The sequence below is a fragment of the Chiloscyllium plagiosum genome, chromosome 24 (genome assembly GCF_004010195.1).
Source record: "Chiloscyllium plagiosum isolate BGI_BamShark_2017 chromosome 24, ASM401019v2, whole genome shotgun sequence".
Taxonomy (NCBI): domain Eukaryota; kingdom Metazoa; phylum Chordata; class Chondrichthyes; order Orectolobiformes; family Hemiscylliidae; genus Chiloscyllium; species Chiloscyllium plagiosum.
Window position 1 is genome coordinate 37,945,478 of NC_057733.1, and position 27,334 is coordinate 37,972,811.

The 27,334-nt window shown below is 40.4% G+C and overlaps 1 protein-coding gene across 6 annotated transcripts in view; it reads left to right on the plus strand.

The window, feature by feature from the left end:
• Positions 1–27,334, plus strand: part of LOC122562200 (transmembrane channel-like protein 7) — a 62,251-nt gene that overhangs the window by 13,204 nt on the left and 21,713 nt on the right. For 3 of the 6 annotated variants that reach the window (XR_006315260.1, XM_043714873.1, XM_043714878.1), the window contains 9 exons: positions 3,847–3,888; positions 6,420–6,686; positions 11,790–12,048; positions 15,576–15,724; positions 18,647–18,817; positions 20,254–20,348; positions 22,976–23,115; positions 24,985–25,132; positions 26,749–26,922. Coding sequence is in view for 5 of the 6 variants with exons in the window: in XM_043714873.1 (XP_043570808.1) it covers positions 6,647–6,686; positions 11,790–12,048; positions 15,576–15,724; positions 18,647–18,817; positions 20,254–20,348; positions 22,976–23,115; positions 24,985–25,132; positions 26,749–26,922 (1,176 nt within the window). In the remaining variant the exon portion in view is untranslated. Of the gene's footprint in view, positions 1–3,473; positions 3,889–3,956; positions 5,309–6,419; positions 6,687–11,789; positions 12,049–15,575; positions 15,725–18,646; positions 18,818–20,253; positions 20,349–22,975; positions 23,116–24,984; positions 25,133–26,748; positions 26,923–27,334 lie in introns of those variants that run through there. The other 3 variants (XM_043714874.1, XM_043714877.1, XM_043714876.1) reach the window with 3 other exon arrangements.

The following is a 27,334-nucleotide window of genomic DNA, read 5'->3' on the forward strand; positions in this document are numbered from 1 at the left end:
TAGCAATTACAGAAATGTGGCTCAGGATGGACAGGACTGGCGGCTTAATGTTCCAGGATGCAAATTCTACAGGAAGGATAGAAAGGGAGGCAAGAGAGGAGGGGGAGTGGCATTTTTAATAAGGGATAGCATAACAGTTGTACTGAGGGAGGATATTCCTGGAAATACATCCAGGGAAGTTATTTGAGTGGAACTGAGAAATAAGAAAGGGATGATCACCTTATTGGGATTGTCTGATTGACTCCCTAGTTGTCAGCGGGAAATTGAGAATTCAGTTATCTGTAAGAATATTAGGGTGGTTATGATGGGGGATTTTAACTTTCCAAACATAGACTGGGGCTGCCATAGTGTTAAGGGTTTAGATGGAGAGGAATTTGTTAAGTGTGTACAAGAAAATTTTCTGATTCAGTATGTAGATGTACCTACTAGAGAAGGTGCAAAACCTGACCTACTCTTGGGAAATAAGGCAGGGCAGGTGACTGAGGTGTCAGTGGGGGACCATTTTGGGGCCAGCGATGATAATTCTATTAGTTTTAAAATAGTGATTGTAAAGGATAGAAAAGATCTAAAAGTTCAAGTTCTAAATTGGAGAAAGGCTAATTTTGTGGTATCGGGCAAGAACTTTCAAAAGCTGATTGGTGGCAGATGTTCGCAGGTAAAGGGATAGCTGGAAAATGGGAAGCCTTCAGAAATGAGATAACAAGAATCCAGAGACAGTATATTCCAGTTAGGGTGAAGGAAAAGGCTGGTAGGTATAGGGAATGCTGGATGATGAGAGAAATTGTGGTTTGATTAAGAAAAAGAAGGAAGCAATGTAAGGTATATACAAGATAGATCAAGTGAATCTTTAGAAGACCATAAAGGAAGTAGGAGTATATTTAAGAGGGAAATCAGGAGGGCAAAAAGGGGATAGAGATAGTTTTGGCAAATAGAGTTAAGAAGAATCTAAAGGATTTTTACAAATACATTAAGGACAAAAGTCTAACTAGGGAGAGAATACAGCCCCTCAAAGATCAGCAAGGCAGCCTTTGTGCGGAGCTGCAGGAGATGGGGGAGATACTAAACGAGTATTTTGCATCAGCGTTTACTGTGGAAAAGGACATGGAGGATATAGAATGTAGGGAAATAAATGGTGACATCTTGAAAAATGTCCATATTATAGAGGAGGAAGTGCTGGACGTCTTGAAACGCATAAAAATAGATAAATCCCCAGGACCTGATCAGTTGTACCCTAGACCTCTGTGGGAAGCTAGGGAAATGATTGCTGGGTCTCTTGCTGAAAAAATTGTTTCATCGATAGTCACAGGTGAGGTGCTGGAAGACTGGAGCTTGGCTAACATAGTGCTACTGTTTAAGAAGGGTGGTAAGGACAAGCCAGGGAACTATCGACTGGTGAGCCTGACGTCGGGGGTGGGCAAGTTGTTGGGGGGAATCCTGAGGGACAGGATGTACATGTATGTGGAAAGGCAAGGACTATTAGGGGCACATGGCTTTGTGCGTGGGACATCATGTCTCACAAACTTGTTTGAGTTTTTTGAAAAAGTAACAAAGAGGATTGCTGAGTGCAGAGCAATAGACGTGATTTATATGCACTTCAGTAAGGCATTCGACAAGGTTCCCCATGGGAGACTGGTTAGCATAGAATGCAGAGAGAACTAGCCATTTGGATACAGAACTGGCTCAAAGTAAGAAAACAGAGGGTGGTGGTGGAGGGTTGTATTTCAGACTGGAGGCCTGTGACCCGAGGAGTACCACAAGGATTGGTGCTGGGTCCACTACTTTTCGTCATTTATATTGGATTAGATTAGATTCTCTACAGTATGGAAACAGGCCCTTCAGCCCTACAAATCCACACTGACCCTCTGAAGAGTAACCCACCCAGACCCTATATTTACCCTGACAAGTGCACATAATGCCATGGGCAATTTATCATGGCCAATTCACCTGACCTGCATATCTTTGGATTGTGGGAGGAAACCAGAGCACCTGGAGGAAACCCACACAGACATGGGGAGAATGTGCAAACTCCTCACAGACAGTTACCTGAGGCCGCAATGCAAGCCACTGAGCCACCGTGCCACCCATAAATGATTTGGATGTGCGCATAAGACGTATAGTTAGTAAGTTTGCAGATATCACCAAGAAGGTTAGCTCAGGTTACAATGGGATTTTGAGCTTGATCAGATGGGCCAATGGACTGAGGAGTGGCAGATGGAGTTTAATTTAAATAAATGCGAGGTGCTGCATTTTGGAAAGGCAAATCAGGGCAGGGCATATACACTGAATGTTGTTGAACAAAGAAACCTTGGAGTGCAAGTTCATAGCTCCTTGAAAGTAGAGTCACAGGTAAATAGGACAGTGAACAAGGCATTTGGTATTCTTTCCTTTATTGGTCAGAGTATTGAGTACAGGCGTTGGGAGGTCATGTTGCGGCTGTACAGGACATTGGTTAGGCCACTGTGGGAATATTGTGTGAAATTCTGGTCTCCTTCCTTGTTGTGAAACTTGAAAGGGTTCAGAAAAGATTTACAAGGATGTTGCCAGGGTTGGAGGATTTAAGCTATAGGGAGAGGTTGAACAGGCTGGGACTGTTTTCTCTGGAGCATCGGAGGCTGATGGGTGACCTCATAGAGGTTTATAAAATTATGAGGGGCTTGGACAGGATACATAGACTAAGTCTTTTCCCTGGGGTGTGGGAGTCCAGAGCTAGAGGGCATAGTTTTAGGGTGAGAGGGGAAAGATATAAAAGAGGCCTAAGGGGCAGCTTGTGTGGAATGAGCTGCCAGAGGAAGTGGTGGTGGCTGGTACAATTCCAGCATTTAAAAGGCATTTGGATGGGTATAAGAATCGGAAGGGTTTGAAGGGATATGGACCAAGCACTGGCAGGTGGACTAGATTGTGGTGGGATATCTGATCAGCATGGACGGGTTGGATCGAAGGGTCTGTTTCCGTGCTGTACATCTCTATGACTCTGTGACATTTGATCTTTGTGACCTCTTTTCATTTAGGACTTGGAATGTACTTCACATGCTCAAATAGTTTTGCAGTTGTTGCTGATTGTGCATATTAGGTTTTGACTCAGCCACAGAACCATTCTTCTGAGACAGACAGTTGTGGTTTCGAGATTTAAGCACATAATTCATTATGATGCACGAATGTTATTTACTGAGGTAGTTCTGGTTGGCCAGTGGTTCAGTCTTTTAGTCGAGACATGAAGTCTTCTCTTTGGTGTTGGGTGGACTTGAAAGATTCTGTGCCATTGTGTCGCAAAAGGTGCTGAGATCAACATTCATCCTTAAACAAATGGATTATCTGGTCCTTTAACTCATTGCTTTGTACCAATTAGCTGCTGCATCTTATTGCAGAAGTGAGTATACCCTGTGAAAGTACTAATTGGCTGTGAAGATTTGAAGCCTTTGGAATGTTTGATGACATGATAGGTGCATATAAATGTGAATTATTTCTTTCAAATTTATGGTGAAAAATATAATAATGATGTCAGTGTTAGAAATACAGTTCATTTTAAGGGTCAACCAGAATGGCCCCTGATTTGACTGAGAGCAACTGATGCTGAATGGATTTTGTTTTGAAGAGCTGTGTTATTCCCTTGAAGCATTTAGCGACAGTTGGGTGCCCCCGGGGACTGTCTTGCCTTACTTATTCCTCCAACTCCATCTGTACATAGTCCTTCCCTGTCTTCCTACTTTCCTTTATTCTTCGTAGTGTTTTATTGCCGCTGGTGGACAGTGCTTTCAATCCGTTTAATTATTTGGTTATTTCATTAATTTGGTGATCAATTTTCAAAGTAAAAAAACAGAAAATAAAAGAAGTGTTATTCTCCCACAGGAAATTGGCTTCTGGACAGGAAGAGGCTACAGAAGGGAAAAGGTGAACATTGATATTTGTGCTAAATTTTATTTACAATTGAAGAGTTTTAAATCTCTGCATTTTTTCTGCCTTTTCCAGCATATGAGTATTGGTCTGTGAAACACAGGATCTTGCTATTCACGTGCACAATGTATGTACAAAGAAGATATCACATCAAGAACTTGAGGCTGTGCAAATACTCATACCCACATCTCCAAGAACTATGACTTCAAATAGTTTATATGATATAGAGGTTGTGACGTAGGAAGCCATGAAGATTTAATTCAGAAATTTCTACTTGAGCAATAACAATAGGAGTAACTGTAGATAAATCAGCAGAAGTCTGTTGACATACCACGTAACCCTAGGATCTCTTCATTTCATTTATTGACCCAACACAGCATTTGACTCTAAATCATGTAGCTCTGGGATTGTGGTCCAGGGATTTGAATGGTCAAGGAACTTCATCACTATCCTCTGCAATTGCTTGAGTGGGACATCTGAAACGTACACCTTCAAAATCTGGAAAGCATTCAAGCAAGAATATGCGATAGTCCCCATATTTTTTACAATCTAACTGACGGTGGTGATTCACCTCATCAAAGATCAACTGCCCTCTTGTATCTGGAGACAGAAAGCTCGTATACTGCCTGAGCTACTGTGCTTTTCCAGCACCACACTCTCGACTCTGATCTCCAGCATCTGCAGTCCTCACTTTCTCCTATTAGATTTACAAGCCACTCTTCTTCATTTGAAAAACACAAAATATGGCCAAATCAAATGTATATATCATTCCAAAAATAATCATCACATATGTCAAAAGCAGGACTCCGGTATAAATCCAGTATTTTCCATGCCTTGACAGCTACCTCTTTTAAAGGATCTTACACCAGATTAACTGCATCAGCTCAGCCTTCTGAAAACTAGAACATCAAGCATTTGATAATAAATGCTTGCATGTATACAAAAGGCCTGGTATACAGAATGGTTGACTTCACTACATTCCAGTTCTGAAGTGGAACATGGACTATGTATCATTGACATGTTAGAGTGCTGGAGAAATTCGATCAGCAATCCTTCTGCTGCATTCTTTGGATTCAATGAGAGCACCATCACGAAAACACTGGTGTCTTCCTGAAGATGTTCCACAAGCATTCAAGCAAAACAACAAACTCAATCTGCATGAACCGGACACTGTGTCCGAGTGACTGGAAACAGACTTCCTGTCAGGTCAGACTTTGTTAACTAGCAAAAGGCCACTGTTGCAAAGCAGGACAAAGAACAGATCTCAAAGACACTCTGAAGCTCTCCTTGAAGCATGGTCATGTTGATATAGTGACTGGGAGGAACTTGTGATAGCCATTCAGAATGATAGTAACTTGTTCAACATGCTTTAAGCTGCCATGTCTTAATGATAAGACAGAGCAGTAGCAGAGAAGAGGTAATAAGGAAGAAAATCCTGAATTCTGGATCTCACCTCCTTTTAAGATATTGTACGATATATCCCAAAAATATGTTGGTTGAGAATCAGACTATTCAGACATGTAAAGGTAACTGGGAGAAAATCAGGACCCAGAGTAGACAAAATCTTAAAATTGAGGGTTGGCCAATAATAATGGGTTTCCTAGCAAGAATTTAACATTGTTTACCACAAAAAAAAATTTTGATTCTAAGTTTGTTATATATCAGACAATCAAATGCATGTCATTTAAGGTTTCAATTCTTCCAGGGAACAAACACAGCAAAATGTTTATTTTACAGTATAAATTAGAAGTAAATATTTTATCACTGGCTGTACCTTCTCATAGAGTATCTAAATTTGAAGCAAACACAAATCACAGAACTTACAGCCAACAGATTAGTTTGCATCTGGATCAGCATATTCTGAGATTCCGAACCTTTGTCTGTTCAGATACTTTGCTTTTCGAGTACAGCATGTACTTAGTCTCTCAATGGACTTTTGTTTATAAGTGTCACAGTTTGCCACCCCAATGCCTGAAGGATTTAAAGGCAAGATGCTGTAGTAAAACACATTCTAATCTTATTGCGAGGCCTCAACCAGGTACGAGGCCCCAGTTTGCATATGTGAAGAGGTTAAATATATATCTTTTAAGAAAACACCTCAGATTCCAGTGGGGAAGCCTGTACCAAAATAGAAGACAGTGCTCTTCCAAGCATAGAATGAATATGTCTGCCAAATCCATACTGTGTCTTGAATTTCTTGTCTGTGAATCCTTCTGTAAGATCCTTCTTGAAATTAATCACTTTTGATCACTTTGTTACCATACGTTCGAAGTATCTAATTCTGTGGATTGACAACTGTTTCTTTTGATTGATTGTAACTCTGTAAGATTATGCTTTGAAACACTTTTTCTCTGGTAGTGATGGACTATAATGCATATTTACGCTTTGTGTCTTATATCAAGTGTTTTCCCACAATGTGAAAATGTCAAGTATGTCGAAATGTTTTAAATTCGTCATTATAATATGGCAACACATTGAGTCAAATGAGTAGTTTAAATTTACATTTACATTCTGTGGTTTCCTTTCAGCTTGCTGTTTGCAGCTTTTTACACAGGTTTATGAGTTTCATGCAACAGTTGCCTCTTCATTGAAGGAAGTTGTGTGGTATTTCAATTTCCTGTCACGTGATGAATTAGGCTCTGACATGGATAAAACTGGCCTCATTTATTTCGAGCAAAGGCTGAAATGTAACGTTGCTATTGAAATGAGGATTCTGTCTGGTATCCCCATAATCTAATGGGAGTCATTGCAAAATATGGAACAAGTGACTGTCTATTCAGCAGATATAGATTCAGGTGAGACTGGCATTTATAACATTGAACTGATATCTAAACAAAAGTGCAAGTTAGAAGGGTGATGTTTTTGGGCCTCAACGGGGTGTGTTCAAAATGTATGATTGATTCTCATTTGTCCTGCACATAATTGATGGCGTCTTTGTGTACCTTCATTTTTATTTTCAAAATTACAAAATATAAACACAATGTTCTTAGATTTAACTTTTTTAATCAAGTCGTGCAACTTTGTTTTTTGCATTAAATGCTGCAGATATTTATTTATGTGAAATACAGTCATCATTAGCTCAATGAAGGAAATTATTTTTAACACACTTGATTGATTGGATTTTGGAGCTAGGAGTCATCACTTGGCCGCATGTTTTCCTCTGACATTCTAGGAATGTTATTTTTTCTGTCCTTTTATCGTTAACTGCAGTTTTTTCTATAACTGTAGTTTGTTTCCCCACGGAGACAATGTATGAGTGACTGCTTCCTGGATATCTGCTAATTCTGTGCTAAGCCCCTTTCGTTATCTGTCCTATGGTCTGACATGCTTTAGTGTGATTCTGTTTTCACTGTTTTCTTGCCTTCACTTCCTCATTGTGCTGAACTTCATTTTTTTTTTGGTTAAGTACAGTTGCATCAAGTTTTTTGGAGGGATTATCACTGTGAAGAGAAAATAAATCTCTACCATATGTTACCAAACATGTCTCATTAACTACCTACCCCACTCCAGAGTATTTCTCATGTTGAATTCTATCCCCATTTTACCATGCACCATTCGCAGATCAACTGACCACTTGCCAGATGACCAGCATTGCAGGTGCCTGTGCCATCTTTGAGATGCCACTCAGCACCATACAAGAGTCAGCAATATGGTGTTGCCCACATCACCAGCAGTGTAATGGCACAGTAGGCATAAGGCCATGCTGACTATTGCTCATAGGCATCATTACTGACACTCCTGCACACATGTAGCTCTGGTTTTGCAGTTTAACCACCACGCCAAACTCTTTACCTGTCCTTAGGGACATCCCATCTAAAGAACCTTTCTGAGTCATTGCTACTCCTCCCCCAAATCCCAATGGTTACCCACTTTGTGTCATTGTCGATGAGATGAACATCATGTCAAGGTGCATATTGGGATGAGTCTAACCATGAGGTTTTATTGACATCCAGCAAAAGGGAACACAAAGGAAATGAATGCAGTTTGCAACCACAATGCTGGCATTTCAATCTCGACAGTCCATGATGGTCTTTTACAACATGTACTGAATGTCAATCAAGGCCTGTCTGATTCATCGTGTATGATGCAATTGAGCTCTGTCATTCCCAAGCTTTCTCCAGCTCAATGTTTTCATCCTTCTCTTTGGACAACTGCTCCCATTTGCACAGCTCTTCAGTGCCTGTCACATGACCTCATTGTCTGCTCCAATTGTGCAGAGCACAGCTGTCAGGATGGAGTGGCCACACACTCCCCGACCTCCTCCAAGCTCAATCTGGCCTGCAGTAGCTCTATCGCCTGCTCCAACACAGCCCTGGTCACAGAATGTGCACTGACCTGGTGAAAGAGCAGTGGCAGCTGAGTGACCACGCATTCCATTTAAAGGAATGCCTGATGTCGTCTAACCCTCTTCCAATCCCAGGCCCATAACAACCATTTCACACCCTATTGCATTCATTAGAGTCAATCACCGAGCCTATAAGAAATGTGATGCAGGGATGACCCTTTCTTCCACAGCACCATTGTAAGTTCTAAAAATAATTGGGCACTCTTGGCCACCATTCATCTCCTTTTAAGCTATTGGCCCTAACTCCTGCATCACTGAGATGATTAAAATTAGTTTAACTAGCACCAATAGAATGGTGTAATCTGTCTTTGTCCAACATTTAATGTCTTAGCACATTCACTTCATAGGCATTGCAAAGGTACAAAGAAATGGTTGCAAATGGAATGTAGCTGGACAGAGCAAATGCATGCTTCATGCATTTTCCTGTTCAGTGTCCTAGTGTCCAGCAAACATCAATCCCACGCTTGCATCCATCAAAGTGCCACTGCCTCTGCTCACCCTGGGCATTGACCCAACCATCTTTTTGAGGGTATCATTGGCTAGGCCAGCATTTATTGCCCCATCTCTCATTGCATAGAGAAAAGTTAAGAGTCAACCACATTGCTGTGGATCTGGAGTCACAATTTAGGCTGGACCAGGTAAGGATGGCAGATTTCTTTCCCTAAAGGACCTTAGTGAACCTGATGGGTTTTCCCAATAATTGGCAATGGTTTCATGGTTATTATTAGACTCATAATTCCAGATTTTATTGAATTCAAATTCCACCATCTGCATAGCAGGATGCGAACCTAGGTCCCAAAGCAATACCTGGGTCTATGGATTAACTGTCCAGAGATAATACCACTTGGCCATCATCTTCTCTAGAACCTGTAACCTCACAATACATAACAGTCCATTTCCACTCACTCCTCAGCAGCCTCAGAGCCCCCGCTAACCCCACCCCCATTCCCACCCCAGTCTGGAGGCCCATTACATTGAATCATGCCTCCTACTATATTTTTTGCCCCAAAACCTAACATTATACCCTTAATAATGATTCCCACCCTGCTCATCCGTGCCCCCCCCAGTGGAAGTCACTGGCAATAACTCCTACCTTCCCATAGATGGCCATACAATCTAATGCTATTCTCCTTCCACCTTGAGTTTACCCCATTATTGTCCATGTCTCTACCTCCAAAAATGTGTATGTTCCCCCCCTACACCTTGATTCTCCCACCCTTTTTGACAGTGAGTCTCCTCTTACATCCTCCTTGAAGATTGACAGATGAGCACCGGGGACTGTGTTCACCCCAGACTCTGACAGAAGCAGCCCCTAAACATGACTGACCAGATCTTGACCACTGTTTTTGTGGCTCCCTGACTGATATGCAATAGCTCTGACTGCTGCTGACCCTGCAAGACTGCCCACTGCCCGGACTGTAGTCTGACACATAACCTGACTGTTAGTGTTGCAAGCTGCAACTGAATCAAGGTGAAACTCCTGGACTGATTAACACTAGATTACAAGTTTCATAGCATTAACCTACTTTAGGGACTTTATTAATATATAATCTCCACAGATTTGTATTTGTGTAAGTGTGGTGCTTAATTATCCATTTTCTAACCTGTTAGATCCCAAAGAAATATAGGTGTTGTTGAAGGGAGATAGCAATAGAGGCAATTTATATGTTAACATAAGCCAAAATTAAGTTACTAACTACATTTGTTTTGTCCGGCATTCAAATGTCACAGAACAAAATTGCATTTATATAATGCTTTCTACAACTTCAGGGTGTTGCAAAATAGTTTTTGTGGCAGTATAATACTGGACATATGGTTTGTCCACAGCAAGGTGGACTATAATGACCAAGTAATTTGTTTTTGTGTATTGCTGGAGGCTCGCTAAGGATTCAACCCAAAGCCAATTCTGAACAAACAGCACAGCTTCTTAAGTTTCCTTTAAAGAGTTCAGTGAGTCGATTTTGCATGCTTAATAGGATCAGTTATGTGATTAAATGTCTCGTTATCATGAATTAAAATGGAATAATGAATTTCTGATCTGAAGTCCAACTGCAGTGTAAGGCTTAGTTGCATTTGCTAAATTGTAGAAATAGATTATAGCATTAATCTAACAGATGTACTAGTATAGTCTAATTATCACATTGGTTTTCACAGAGGTCTATAATGTTGAGTGGAATAATAGGTTACTGTTGGTGAACTACCATACTGGAATTATATTGTGGCTTTGAGGACACCACAAATTTCAAGGGGAATTTTAGACATCAGCTGTGAAATTTAATTACACGTTTAACTTAACTGCCAATTATCTGTCAAGGAATTATAGTGGTGAATAGTCTTAACCTTAGTTTGGACTTTAACTCAAGTGGCAGGTGCATTGAGTGCACTTGCTGGCTCAGATAGTTTGATGTTGTGGGCAGTGTAATGAAGTTCACTTACATCATATCTTACATGGACACATGGCAAGTGCACATTTGTTTTTCAACTGTGGTCTAGTGAACAATCAATTGTTCAGTGTATAGATGACAGACATCTTTAAACAAATGATAAAACATTATTTTAACCCAATTGAGATTCTGGAGATAAAACTCCTTACCCATAAATTCATTTCAGATTTGTCCCAGAACCAGGGGTTTGACAAAATATTTGAGTGACTACTTCAACCTTGAAATGGTCACAGTTACTTCAATTTATTGGTTTATGTTTCAGTTGCTCCTTTTACATGATATAAATGACTATGAATGATATAACTAAAATCCTTAAAAAGATCTTGTATAGAGTTACTTCTCTGTTTAGTATGGATACTTGGACATGTTGTGATATGGAGTTTACATTTTAATATTATCCAAAATGCTATAAGTTTAGCATAGACTTAACGGAAAACAATTTGGAGCCTGACATTCAAACTAAAACAGCTAGTTTTGACTTTGTAAGAAGATAGTTTGTCTCAGCTGTAGACTGTCCAATTTCCTTCTTCCAGGAACCTGAGCTCATTCATAGCTTTGCAGCCCATATCCTAACTAATACACACTAAATTTCATCCTTCTGCCTCCTGACCTGACAACATCTCATCCTTGTGTTCAAACCCTCCTGGGTCTAGTCTGTCCATAACCCCCATCACTTCCTCAAGGTCTCCTCAAATTCCTTTGGCTGCTAATGAATGGGTGTGCCTAAACCCTGAATTCTGAAGTCCCTCCCTGAGTCTCCCGACCTCTCTACTTCTCACTCTCCTTTAAATTGCTGCTTAAATCCTAGTTTTTGACCAAGTTTTGGGCCACATGTCCAATTGTTGCTCAGTGTTGAATTTTATCTGACAATGCTGCTGTGAGGTACCCTGCCTTGTTTATAAATGAAGTTTGCAAATGCAAAATGAGGTTGAACATATTCCAAAGGCTGACAGTTTTTGACATGGGTCTGTGGGTCACTTCCAACAAACCACTAAATCCCAACATTTATGAATTGGGGGATGCCAATAATTAGACTGGTTAAAATGACAAAAAGAAACTATCTGGATATTTCCTGGCCAGAGAAATAGGTTTTCGCTCTTTTCAAACAGATCAGAACTCAATATCGTGTACTTCTCTGCAACCTGACCAAGAAACTAACATGTCCCGGGAAGTGCCAAGTTACCTGGCAGAGGGAGGAGGAAGAAGAAGAAAATGCACAACTTCCAAAAGTGAACAGCATTCTTCAGTTTGGTGCTCAGGAAATGAGATGTCAAATTTGCTGTCTGTGTTTGAAGAGATGCAGCTATCTGAAAGTAGACGACCTCTGAGAGAGCTTCCTATTAATTTGACAGAGAAAAGAAAAGTGAGGTCAGTTCTGCACCTTTGCAGTAATGCCTTGTATTTATGTTTTGGAAAATTGGTAAAATACAACCAGCTGTACTGTCCTGCCATTTTATATCAAAGTTGCTTCTAATCTGGATGCTATTTCAACAACATTCACCTACAGTAAGAAATAGCTGAAAAAAGCTTTACAAGTTCTCAGCTTATTCAAAAGATCCCAACCTACGTGCTGCAATGAAAACATCCCTGAGAGCTTGGATGCTATTGTTCCTACAGTGTTGCCTGCCGTATTAATCTCTGTTATTACCTATGTCCAGTGCATTCCTTGTTTCTCTCCTGATGATTGCACTCCCTTTGATATGAATATACAAATTAGGAACAGAAATAGGATTGTTCCTGTTTCCCCAGTTTGGGATTACAGTTGCTGGAAGATATTGACTAGAGGAGATTACATACTCATATGCTCAAAGTTTGTCATGGAAGCTTTGTCTCTGAAGTCCCAGGAACTACCATACCTTTAGGATGTGGGTGTCATTGGCGGGCCAGAATTCATTACCCTTTCTTAAATGTTCTCGAGAAGGTGATGGAAAGGCTTCTATTTGAACCACTTACATTCCTTGTGGTGCAGGTACACCCAAAGGGCTGTTGGTGAGGAAACTCTACATTTATAACCCAACCATTGAAAAAAAACAGCAATACAGTTACACCTCAGGATAGTTTGTGGCCTGGCATGGATGTTCCCATACATTACCTGCCTTGTCGTTCTCAGTGATAGAGGACACAGAGTGGCAAGGTGGCTCTATGGTTAGCACTGCTGGCTTACAGTGCTAGGGACCTGGGTTTGATTCCAGCCTTGGGCAACAGCCTGTCTGGAGTTTACATATTCTCCCTGTGTCTGTATGGGTTTCCTTCCAGAATTCAAAGATGTGCAGGTTAAGTGAATTGGCCATAGTGTTCGGGATGTGTAGGTTAGGTGCGTTAGTCAGGGGTAAATGTAGGGGAATGGGGCTAGATGGGTTACTCTTCAGAGGGTCGGTGTGGACTTCTTGAGTCTAATGGCCTCTTTCCACACTTTTGGGCTTCTGAGGATTGAAGGACACAGTGGAAAGAGGCTTTTGATGAGTTGCTGAAGAAGGGTCACTGGACCCAAAACGTTAACTCTGTTTTCTCTCCACAGATGCTGCCAGACTTGCTGCGTTTCTGTTTTTATTTTTGTTTCTGATTTCTAGCATCCGCCATTCTTTAAATTATATTGCATCTTTTAGCTGTCGCATGCACTGCGCCCTGCACCGGTTCCGGAGGCAGTGCATGTTTAACATTGTTAAAGAGTTGCCAATCAAATATGTTGATTTGTGCTGAATGATGCTGAGCTGCTTGACCGCACTATTTGAGGAATAGCATAACAAAGATTATTCCCTCACATTCCCGACCTATGCCTTGCAGATGGCAAATTTTGGGGACCCTGAAGGGGAGTGGGGGTGCTCCCTGCCTCTGATCTTCTCTTGTAGCCTACTGCATGTATATGGCTAACCCAGGAAGTGTATGCCAATGCTATGGGTAAGGGATTGACATGTACTCTGTGTTGCTCATGAGATTGTTCCTTGTTTTTCCCATGATTCAATCAATAACTGGTGACTAGGAACAGGAGTAGGCCATTCAGGCCCTTGAGCCTATTTCATCATTCAGTGAGATAATGGCTGTTCTGTGGCCTAACTCCATCTTCCTGCCTTTGGTCCATATCCCCAAATATGTTTGCTTAGCAAAATTTTATCTATTTCAGATTTCAAATTAACAACTGATCCAGCATCAACTGCCATTTGTGGAAGAGAATTCCAAACATCTACCATCTTTCATGTGTAAAAGTGCTTCTTAACATCTCTCCTGAATAGTCTGACCCTGATTCTCAGACTATGCCCTCTCGTTCTAAAATCCCCAACCAGTGGAAATAGTTTATCATTATCTAACTTGTCTTTTCCTGTTAACATTTTGAAAACTTTGATTAGATCACCACTAATCTTCTAAATTCTAGAGGAAATCAGTCTAATTTGTATAACCTTTACTCATAACTTAACTCCTGACATCCAGATATCATTCTTGTAAACCAATGTTGTACTCCCTCCAACACCAATATAATCTTCCTAAGGTGTGGTGCCCAAATCTGCTCACTCTGCTGCAAGTGGGATCTAAACAGGGTTTGTACAATTGCAACTATTCTGCAAGTATTGGAGGGGAATGGAGAGGAAAGTCAGCAGACTGCCATGGGGTTAAATAGGCCATAAGATGATAACCTCTGACAATGGGTCAGCCTGTTTACCATAATCGGTGACCTATTAGCTGAGCCAAACCGTGCAAGTTTCCGATGTCAGAGTACAGCCTGGATTACAAATGGGACACTGAGAAGGAGATGTATGGAATCACAAGCCAATGCTCTTGGAGGTTGAAAGCCTCAACATTTACAACTTGTATCAATATTCTTTGCACAAAGTTAAATAAGGTGTGTCCGTGTCCATGTAGACAACCCATTTCAGACAAACAGTAATTTGTCTCGGGAAAGTTGCCCAGCGCCTTTGTTTGGAAACTTTTAAGTAACCTGGTAGGTCTAGTGCATGGAACAGTACAGCCAGGAGCAGGCCCTTTGGCCCACCATGTCTGTGCTAACCACTATGCCTATCTAAACAAATATCATCTCCCTGAACATGGTCTTTATCCCTCTTTTCCTTGCCTGTTTATATGTCTACTTAAATGCTTCTTAAACATTGCAATTGTAATTTATTCCTAATCTAATTCTTAGCATTAGTTATGAAGGAGAATGCTTTATATACTCACTTACTAATTGTAATTCAACAACCTTTGAAAATAACTACTTGATGAAATGGTGTGAAATGAAATAGGAAACCCAATGTCTGGATCCCACAAGAAGATCTGTTGCTTGGAGGGATGTGAGCCAGGAGCTGGCAAGTGGGACTAGTTTAGTTTAAGATTATGTTTGACACGGACTGGTTTGACTGAAGAGTCTATTTCTGTGCTGTTAGACTCTATGATTCTGTAACTGTAAGATCATCTCAATCCTGTACTGGGTCCATGCCAAATGCAACACGGCAACATTTCTGTTTGTTTCAGACACTCAACTGATTGAAGTTATAAAAGAATCCTTTTACTTTCCTGCTTGCTCTGAATCACATCTTAACTAAAAATGTCCATTTCAGAACATGTTCGGAATTTTCCATGGGTGTGATTAAATTCCAGCTTGATAACAGTGCACGTCCTATTCCAATTGTTGATAGGAGGGAATAAGAACTCATGGATTGGTTTTGATTGGAGAAGTGTCTTCAAATTAAAGGATATTTAAGTTGTATGTATCTTTCTGATACATACAACTTAAATATTTCTTACAACTGGCTGAATTTTTAGGATAATTTGGGGTCAGTATAATCCACTGCAATTAATCCCTAAAATAAGTATGGTAAACTGGTCTACAAATCTATTTCATCTATATAGTATCAAGTGCTTACTTGTAAGTAAATGATCTTGTGCTTTGTCTAACGTTTTAACAGAGAGAAGAGAAAATGTGACACTGGATCTCTCAGCAACTGGGGGAGCTGGAAGCAAAACCGACAGAATTCATTGACAAGGCTCAAGGAAGAAGCAATAGGTGTCATCTCCTGGTTAGAACTGTGGAGAAGCTCTCTGAGTGAAATAGAAGGTGTGAGTGATTTCTTTAGCGTGGAGTAACATTCACAGCTTAGCAAACTTAAAGGTGTCGAGTGCTTAGGTGAAAACTGCTTTCAGAAAGTCTTTCCCCTGGGAGGGGAAGGAAATATATTTTAGTTAAAATAAAGAACTTGGTCAAGTTCCTGAGCAACTTTGATAGGAAATAGAAATTTTTTAAATGTCTCTCATCTAATAAATTCACGAAAGAGAAAATTGGGGTCAAATACAGAATAATAGTTATTAGGAAGCAATCAGTCATTTAGCAGGTCAGGGGAATCATGCAATGAATAGTAATTGGGAGATAATTACAACACTATTCAGGGTTACCAGATAATAACAGATAGCAGCAGGCAGCTGTGGATATAGGGTAAAGGAATGAGTTAAAGAAAGACCTTTTGATTATGCAATGCCTTTCAATCTCAGAATATCCCAAACCATCATCGAGTCAAGAAAATAATTTTAAAATGCATTAATTGTTGTTGCAAGGAAAATCACCAACCAATTTGCGTACAGTGTTACGACAGGCGGTAAACCCTCCTGCTTAATTTAAACCAGCAACACAGAAAAGATTTATTTGGTGCAGTAATTTGTGAAAATTCGAGAGGCCAAGAACTACTTCAAGTAAAAATTAACAACCTTATTTCTTAAAGTATAACAGAGATTAATTAACTAACAACTATTTACAGCTCCTTCCTTTAACATATCTTTTATCTTCCCTTCTATACTAGTCCAATTAAACCCCCACCCCATTAAGATTTACCAAAAATTCGAAACCAGACAGCTGTCGGATCTTCTATTTGGATCTTCCTGTCTTCTTTTCTTCTTCTTCTGGATTATGCTTCACCAGTCATGGATCAATTAAGGTACCTTTAAGACAACTATTTTTCAGGCTGTGCCTGCATGCTGGTGATGTGGTAGGTCTCCTCTCAACTGTTCAACTTTCCCCAATCTTATACCCCCCCCCCCCCCCCACCAAAGCATCGGATTTTGTCATTGGCTTTTAAGATTGTCAAGATATTAAATTCAAACTTGATTGGAATTTGGTATTTTTTGGGGGGTATAATTTAAACTGATTGACCTAATTTGAATCTGTTTTGTTGTTTCCAACCCAGCTAATCAAGCTTTCGACAAGTGTTACATTGTTACCTTATTCAGAACACTTGGTGCTGTCAGGTAGTTCTGCTAGCTTCTAACTCTCTTAAAGGTACAGTACACCCATATCTTCATAACAACAGCAAGGCCCCAAAATCAGCAACAATGATATGATTTTTGTTCAAGTTGAGTTCTGGGCAATAGTCTGACTAAAAGGTTCGAATAGCTTTTACAAATAATATCAACATTACCCACACAGAATTTTAAAGCTTAAAATTTATTCAGAAGTTATGATGTCTTTCATCTGAAATTTGTTGTCAAATTTGAAGATAGTGAAGAAAATAATATTCATTATTATGTTTCAAAAATGTTTAGCATGAATAGAAAATTTGTATACCTTCTGGTATCTTCCCCAGTATAACTTCGGAAAGAAAAATGCCAGAAAGACTTGTGATTAAGTTGGGACTCAGAGCCAGTCTTCAGGGATGACATGTTAGGAATGCAGCTTTGCACCTACACAAAGCAAGGCCAATGGGTGGGACATGGGCACCTAAAGTCCTTGGCCCCAAAGAAAGCCTGTTTTTTGAATAGCAGAGAGAGCCTAATGCAACTAGATGTACCGCTGTGAACTGGGGAAAGATAGCCTTTCTGGGTGAACTGAAGAAGAATTAAATAATTTTATCGAATTACCAAAATGGAGCAAATTAAATGCAACTCAGTTACCACAGGATATCTTCACAATCTTTCTGGGAGTCAGGGTGAGGCAGGTATAATTCTATCAATGGGTCACTGTTCCAAGCAAACATAGAAATTGCTGGAGGAACTCAGCAGGCCTGGCAGCATCTGTAGAGAGAAAAACAGAGTTAACGTTTCCAGTCAAGTGACGTTTTTTTCAGAACAGGCCACTTTTCCACCTCTACAGTGAGTGGGCATCCCAGATGCTTCTTCAGTCGTCTATATGCCTGTCAAACAGTGGGCTCAGCAGCGAGATAGTGCCTGACCTGCTGAGTTATTTTTCCAACAGATTTTTGTTTTCCTGCCAGGTGAGAACTTCTGCCAGTGCTTTCAGAACTTGGCTGTCACTGTTTATGTCATGTGACAAACACACAGGGAAAATGCTTCTTGCCCCTAATGCTGACACTTATCACATTTCAGTGAATCTATTCTCAGTTTTTCCTGAACGTAATAGATCAATAACACATGAAGAACAATTATCTCCATTGTTTGGACTAGAATGGTTTCCTTTATACTCACATTTTGTCAAACAGCAGGAGCATCCAAGATGCTTGTCTCTGTAAATTAGGATCGACAGGCTCTGTATAGAATATTAATAATAATTTGTGCCACCTTTAATATACCAACAGATATTAGTATTAGATTTAGGAGTTATCCATCAACTGGGTTGTGCAAATCTGTAAGTCAATTGATTTCAAACAGTGAGCACCAAAGAAATGTAAAGACAATTACGGCTGTACATTATGCCTGGACTGTTGGAATTTTCAAGCCCCTTATGGTCTTTCGGCTATAGTTTGAACACCCTGCTTTATACCACATTGATAAAAGTACAGACTTTCTCCTCATTGTAGTATTTAATAAACGTACACTGTTAAGTAGAGCTCAGTAATGAATGATAAATATAGGGGATATATAACACAGGAATTCTGTGTTCGGGAAGGAATGGAAAGTGTTTTGTCATTTTGGAGCATGGAATAAAATAATAATTTGCCTCTTGAGTGCAACAGAGATTGAATATTTTAGTTTGAAGAGTGTATGGGCTAGGAAAATGTATTAATTCACTGCTTTGTTCTGTGTTGCGGATTAGGTCGATATGGCACTGGCATCCAGTCATATTTCACCTTTCTACGTTTTTTGGTCTTCCTGAATTTTTCTGCCTTTCTTCTGGTTGGTGGATTTGTGCTCCTCCCATCCATCTACATCAACACAATGAAACTCAACCTGACAACTGCAGAACACCTGAGGAACAGTGAGTATGGTGAGAGTTTGTGCAACATGAAAGCAGAAAACAAACACAAGTCACTTTGAGTGCATTTTTAAAGTATTCATGTTTAGCTGCAAAATGGGATTAACCAGTTAAATTGACAGGTTAACAACATTATTGCTCTAGGTGTATACACCATTAACCATCTATTTAACTAATAATGCAGGGATGGGTGTACAGATGGTAAGCAGTATTCAGTAACTGTTCAAAAGGAGCAGTATTTGCTGTGGAGGACGGGATTCTTATTTACAAGAGTATTTGAGATTCTCTTACTGGAATAAGCAGACCCCTTTTACTCCTTCATTGGGTGCCCTAAGCTTTGTTTCAGGTCAACTTAATTCCTGAGGTCCTAATTTTATACATCTCTGCTATTTGCTGTGTTTTAATTAACAAGGAAAGTTTGTGAATCAGCCTTCCCTGTTATCACTGTCTGCAGTTGTCTTGTTTGGTAGTTTGAAACTTATATCATCTTGAGGTCTATGGTACTAGAACATCAATGTGTGAGCCAGATAATTCCTACAACAGAATGACCCGACCCCACACCCTTGGTTCAGTCTTTAGAGAACTGGAAATGGAGGATATAGAAAGATCTATTCAAGGATCTTCACGACAAGCAGCTGTCTCAAATGTCACAGCTGTTTCTAAACTGAGCAGTACCCTATTTCCAATGTCGCTGCTGGTACCAGACTGTGAATGCTCACTTAGAGTGTCACTGCCATTTTTAAACTGAGCAGGGGTCCATTTACACTGTCACTGCTATTATTAAACTGGACAGTGCCTCATTTACTTAATTGTTGGTGTTTTTAGACAGCACAGAATGTTTTATTTTGCAACAAAAAGTTATGAATTTCTGGAAAAACCCATCAGGTCTTCTAGCGTCTGTGGAGACAGAGCAGAGTTAATGTTTCATGTCCAATGCCACTTCTTCAGAACTATTGTGAAGCCACATGGCGGGGCCAGAGCAGGTAAGGGCGGCATATTTCCTTCCCTAAAGACATGTGAATCACCTGATTTTAACAGGAAAAAAATGTCAGATTTATAGTCACTATAATGGAGGGTAACGTTACAATTCCAGGTTTTTATTAATTGATTTCAGACCCCATCGGCTGATATGGCAGTATACTTGTACCTGTGGATTGCAAGTCCATTTACAGCACCACTATTACACTACTATCACCCTAAAATGTCCATAGTCTCTGAGGGAGCTCCTGTCTCATGACACCCCAAAGGTGTGAAGTTGCTCTCCCCCTTCCCAGGACCTTGTATTTCTTCACCAGGTCTGTTGCTTGTTTTTACAATAAAACTTTTAGCATTGGGTGCTGAACACACTTCTGTACAATCATTGCATCAGCCCACATTAGGTGTGAAGTGTGATGCTGAAGACTACGCAGTAAAACAGCAGACAATTCACTAATAATCTATATTTCCAGCTTCCTCTTTAGCGCCTGAATGTTTCAAGTACAATCCATATCCTCAGGGCTTGGTTCGTTTTTATGCGTACATCTTGGATCTGTTCTCTGGAACGGTATGTAATTATTAAATTAAAAATGTGATCAAAATTAAACATTTTGGATGTCACTGAGATTATTCAAAGCCGGCTGAGCAATTGTCAGTTCCCATTTGACAGCAAGCTACAACTGTATTTGAATTCCTGACCAATAGTTGGCCCTAACAACTGCATAATTCAGGAAAAGTATGAATGCAACCAAATCTGCTTACACAACAGCCTTGTGATAAAAACAGAAAAGAATTTATATTGAACGCCCCATGCAAGTGGAGGTGCATTATGACCACATAACCTCGATATCCACCACATGTTTATGCTGTGCCCACAAATACCTACTTCAGTAGCTGTCAGTAATTCCTGGTGGTCTCTGCTCGAATTTATAATTGAGACTTGGAAGAAATTGCCCCCAAAACCTCCCTGTCAGTCTCAGTAAACTGCAATTTAGTCATTTAGTTCAGATAATTAGTGAGAGCTGGCATTTTGAATCAAAAAGCTGTTTTGTATTTACAGTTGAGGATGCGGAGTGACAGAATAATGGAAGTCCTGATTGATTTGGTACACAGAATTAATTGAGGCTGGCAATGGCTTATAACTATCAGCCCCTTGATGTTCTCTAGGGGATATACATTGGGTAAAATCTGCATCTTTATCAAAACTAGAACCACACACATTTATCACTTAACATTACAGCGTAGGATCAAAAAAAGACAAAAGGCAGAATATGGGAAATGGTGAAAACACTTTAAAATTAGATATCCTAAGTACAAAAGACAAGTTAAGCTTTTCTTTTTCATTAACACCCTGAAAGTTACCCACTTCTACTTTAGCTACTGAACCATAATTTATGAAAACAAATTTTAAAATGGTTGGCGGAATTTGGACAATTTAGCATAGATTGACTATATTCATAATTACTACAATAAAATAGTCATGATTTGGAGATGCCGGTGTTGGACAGGGGTGTACAAAGTTAAAACTCACACAACACTAGGTTATAGTCCAACAGGTTTAACTGGAAGCACACGAGCTTTCGGAGCAACGCTCCTTCATAGTCACATTGTCCCATCCTCTATCTATTTACATTTTCATCAACACTGAAATGACAGATTTGTATTGCTCACACTAGCATTACAAAGGCTCTTGTAGTGCATTGGCAGTGTCTCCATCTCTGGGCCAGCAATTTGGGATTCAAGTTTTAGTTTCCCCAGGTCGATGAAAAATAATGTTATTGTAACATTTAGCCACAAGGTGGCAGCATGTTCTATGTTTAATTCAATCAGTTTACTCCAGTTAAACAGTGGACATTGCCCTTTTTTCACCACAATGAAAACTCTAGTAGTTTAATTCTATTGCTCTCACTGAAATAACTGTGCTTTGAGTGCCTCATCTCACCATTCTCCCAGTCAAGAGAGCAGATAAAGCACCTGTAACTGAGCTTCAATCTACACTGATACGATGCAGGTCACCGGGGATAATGAGACTGGCCAGATTGCTGCATGTGGAATTCCGGGCAAAAACAATACTGTAGTCTGGCACAGGCCAAGAAATACAAGAAATTTAGAGATGAATGTTGTGTTTCTTTATACTTGCATTCAGACTTGTGAACTTGCATTGGACTTTATTGCAGAGACTGTCTGAAGAAGCTGAAATTATTAATCTGCATTTAATACAGGATAAAATCTTATTTGGTGTATCCTTTAAAGGAGACTTTAATGCGAGTGTGTGTACATGACTGAGGGCAGAAGGAGGCTGGAACTCCGAGTTCTTGAGAGTTCTTGGCAATCAAGGGGCACCAATATACATTCCTTTAAGTGGAAAAAATTCAACTTCGGGTATTTTTTGCACAAGGACCATTGTGCTGTTCATAATGACGCACTGCAGAGACTAAACCTCGACATACTAAGAGACAGATTACTTATGTCTGATAGGCTCTTCAGTATCAGTCAGAACTTCATCTAATAAATTAAGGAAGTGGCGAAGAGACTGCAAGGGGTAAGATCTGGGCACTGAATGTTTGCACAAAGTGGAAGTTTTGTGAATGGTGATCAAAAGATGAACAATGGAGAAAATAAACTCTGAAATGTGTATAATGGCCTCAACAATGGATGAGAGAGTAACAAAGTTAAAAATCACACAACACTGGATTATGGCTCAGCAGGTTTATTTCAGAGTTGTCCAACCATCTGATGGAGGAGTGGGGATCCGAAAGCTAGTGCTTCGAAATAAACCTGCTGGACTGTGACCTGGTGTGGTGTGATTTTTAACTTTGTCTACCCCAGTCCAACACCGGCACCTCCAAGTCAGGGAGAGGAACAAGAAGAGAAGAAGACAATATATGTGAACAGGGATGAGGTGCCTGGAGATGGGGAGGATATTGGGCTCACCAGGAGGGAACTGGGAGAAGACTCTGATACAATGTCTGTGTTGGTGGTAGATATGAACAGAACAGGGGTTCAGACCTATCTAGCGTAAAACTGAAGAAAATTCAGACTCAAACCTGCAGGACAGTTAGCAGGCGTATTATTAAAGACACAATGATCTCATAATTGAAAGTGGGAATCAACATGAGCTGCTGCTTTTAATTAGAGTTTTAAAAGTGATGAAGTAGTTCTTCTCTAACATTGTTTTTTAAAAAAAATTTACAGGGATTTATGGAACTCTCCTACATGTTCTATGGGTATTATAAATCCGATGTATACCAGGATGTTAACTATAAGCTTCCTCTAGCCTACCTGCTGACCATGTTCCTCTACTTTCTACTTTGCTTCAGCTGGATTATTGGAAGGTTAGAATTTACACTGCTCTTTGCATTTTCCTCATGTCATATTCAACACTATGGAGGTGTGGTGTTGGACTGGAGTGGACAAAGTCAAAAGTCACATGACACCAGGTTATAGTCCAACAGGTTTATTTGAAATCATAAGCTTCAGAGTGCAGCTCCTTCACCTGACAAAGGAGCAGCACTCTGAAAGCTTGTGATTTCAAATAAACTTGTTGGGCTATCACCTGGTATTGTGTGACTTCTGACTGTATTCAATACTGTTGGCACAAACACTAGAGTCACGACTCTTTGCTCCCTGAGATGGGATATTTCTCTGTTCTGCAAATCAGACATGGGAGAAACTTTCAGAGTGCAGCTCCTTTACCTGACAAAGGAGCAGTACTCTGAAAGCTTGTGATTTCAAATAAACTTGTTGGGCTATCACCTGGTGTTGTGTGACTTCTGACTGTATTCAATACTGTTGGCACAAACACTAGAGTCACGACTCTTTGCTCCCTGAGATGGGATATTTCTCTGTTCTGCAAATCAGACATGGGAGAAACTGGCCAGAAGGTCAGATTTTCATTCTGGGGTAACAGGGTTCCCTGGAAGACAGACTGGACAACCACTAGAACAGGAGTGGAGGCTGATAGCAATGGGTATGGACTGGGCACAAGGCTTGCCTCTGTGTCCTGGCACAATATGGACAATTAATGAAAAGCTAATCGAACCAAAAACAACCCTTGGGTCTACACCTCTCAAATCACCGCCACACACTGCCCATGCCCCACCTGTGCTAATCCAAGCCATCTTCTCTTTCATGTTGCCCACACACCCTGCTGATGCCCCATGTCTGATGCCAGCTGATGCCCCATGTCTGATTCACCATACTCACACAGCAACTTATAGCTTCCATTTATTCCCATTGACCTTTATAGCCCCTATGCCAACTGACTGCCAATGTATCCATCACCTCCCACATTTTACTGTTCCCTCCCCCCGCCATGCTAATATATCTGATGTCCACCATGAACAAACTTCAGGAGCCATACAGACATACATGAAAATCTTGTGATATTTAATGGTACAACCACTAGAAGAGTAATTCTTGTTGACAAAATAAGTTCAATTAGACCTATCACACAAATCTTTCACTTAGAAGGCACCAAACCGGGTTGATGTACGTTACTTGGTCAGTGAGGGGCCTCCACCAATGGCTGAGAAGGGAGGCGGTCTGTACGGTGGAGGTGGCAAAGAGTCAAATCCAACCCCCTCCCCCCCCGCAACCTGATGAACTGCTCCCCACCACCCAACTCATCAAATGGAGTTAATGAAATATCGCCCTCCGTTCATTGGAATGAATGTTAGAGCTAAAGCTGAGGGAAGGTGTTTCCCATGTCACGACTGTGGCTCCAATGAAAGTCCACTGAACTCCTTGGGAGCATCATTCCTTCATCAGGTGGTTGGACAACTCCAAAAGCTTGTGCTTCCAAATAAACCGCTGGACTATAATCTGGTGTTGTGCGGATGTTTTATATCCTCAGCGTTTACAAACAAAAGTTATTGAAGTTGTTTTTGAACAGTTGTAGACCTGTCCCAGCAAAGTGCAGGTGGTTGCAACGTGGACCAACAGCATGGAAATTTTTAGTACCTTTGCTGTTGCAAAATGTGCTTAAAAATGGCATAATTTGATATAAGAGTGGACAGCAGCTAATATAACAATTGTGGTGTGGAACAGATGTGCTAGATTGGACTGGGAGAGGATGTGACACTCAACAAAGAAGCAAACAAGGTCAAAGTGGATGGAATGATAAAGCAGTCTTGCGATGAAACATCTGGTTTAGTGGAAAATTAATGCTCCTTTTAAAAAAATGGTCTTTCTCTTTCCTAAAGGATAGTGAATGGATTTAAACAGGAATGCATGCATGAGAAGAATTACAGCACCAGGCACAGTACCAAAATTTTCACTCTCTGGGACTTTTGTATCAAGGAAACCATTATGGCCACACTTAAGAAACAGAGCATTGTGAATGATTTGAAGGTACTATAATTATAAATAATGTAAACATGTATCTTTACTTCAGTGGTCCTTCAAAAACAAAATCACATTGAAACACTTTTCTTCTGGTCCTTTACTGTTCCTAAACAGTTCGCTTCCTGATGATATTGTTATAGAGATTCTACTGTATTTGATTTCAATATGACAGACTGCTGCAATACACCTAAATGGCCGCACTCCACTGCCTTCCCCCATAACCATGTATGTTTTTCTCTTTTGAAGGTTGATCCAATTTCCATTTCAAAACCATAACTGAGTCTGGCTCCACCACGTTGTGAAGCAGCACAGTCCAGATCCTAACACTAACCACATATAAATTACTCTCTCATGTCACGTTTTTAGAGTCACAGAGATGTACAGCACGGAAACAGACCCTTCAGTCCAACTTGTCCATGCTGACCAGATATCCCATTTCAATCTAGTCCCACCTGCCAGCACTCGGCCCATATCCCTCCAAACCCTTCCTTTTCATATACCCATCCAAATGCCTCTTAAATGTTGCAATTGTACCAGCCTCCACCACTTCCTCTGGCAGCTCATTCCATACACGTGTAAAAGTTGCCCCTTAGGTCTCTTTTATATCTTTCCCCTTTCTCACCCTAAACCTATGCCCTCTAGTTCTGGACTCTCCCACGCCAAGGAAAAGTCTTTGTCTATTTAACCTATCCATGCCCCTCATAACTTTGAAAACCTCTATAAGGTAACACCTCAGCCCCCAACGCTCCAGGGAAAACAGCTCCAGCCTATTCTACCTCTCCCTATAACTCAAATCCTCCAACCCTGGCAACATCCTTGTAAATCTTTTCTGAACCCTTTCAAGTTTCACAACATCTTTCCGATAGGAAGGAGACCAAGATTGCATGCAATGTTCCAGAAGTGGCCTAACCAATGTCTGGTACAGCCGCAACATGACCTCCCAACTCCTGTACTCAACACTCTCACCAATAAAAGAAAGCATACCAAATGCCTTCTTCACTCTTCTATCTACCTGCAACTCCACTTTCAAGGAACTATGAACTTGCAATCCAAGGTATCTTTGTTCAGCACCACTCCCACCACTTTACCATTAAGTGTATATGGCCTGCTAAGATTTGCTTTCCCAAAATGCAGCACCTCGCATTTATCTAAATTAAACTCCATCAGCCACTTCTCAGCTGATTGGCCCATCTGGTCAAGATCCCATTATAATCTGAGGTAACCCTCTTCGCTGTTCCTTCATTGTCTCTAGTTCTCATGGCCTTCCAGCAAAGGGAGCTATGACACCCACAACTACTCTGTCCAGACACTTCTTGATTTGAAAACTTTTGAACATCTCTTCCCTGAGAAGAACATACCCAACCTTCTCCCAATTACTTACACAATCCATGGCTTGGTGGAATTTAACATTCAATTTCTGGAAAACTCCACTGGTAGTTTTTTTTTTCAAAAATCACAATCCAAAATGATAATTAAAGAACTGATTCAAATGTCACACCTTCAATGTTTAGGACTGAGTTGGCAACTGAATGTAAATTGACACTGAACTGAGCTGAATGAACCTGAAGACTGAATTGAAGTTGCGTTCCTGATTAATGTCTTGTGTTTTTCATTTTAAACAGATTGATTTACAAGAACAAACGTGCAGGAGGAGAAAAGCTGAGCGAAGCACCGAGGACAGATTGTTCCTCTACTTCATCCGTTTTGTGCTTAACTTGTTCATCATGATTTTGTTGACTGGAGCTTTTTACTGCATTTATCAAGCAACCACAACATCCCAGCAGTTCCAGCGGAGGGTCAGCACATAGGCACTGGTGTTCAAGTTACAGAGCATTGGATGACTAGATTACAATATAATTGTGTAGAAATTACAGGACAGAAACAGGCCATTAAACCATCTAATCTGTGCCAATCCCTGTACTCTACATGTACTTACCCTATCTCATCTAATGCCATCCTTGTATCCTTCTATATCTTCCACCCTCACATAGTTAGTAAACTTACTGCTATTTGCCACAATTATTCCACGTAGTTCCAAGTTTCAGAAAGTGTTAGAACTTATAAGCCATGGTTGAATGGCAGAGCAGACTTGTTGGGCCAAGTAGCCTAATTCCACTCCTATATCTTGTGGCCTTTTTTTTTTGTAAGCAAAATCCCTGGTTTATTTTTTTCTTTTTTAACAAATTACAAAACAGTTTGCAAAAAACA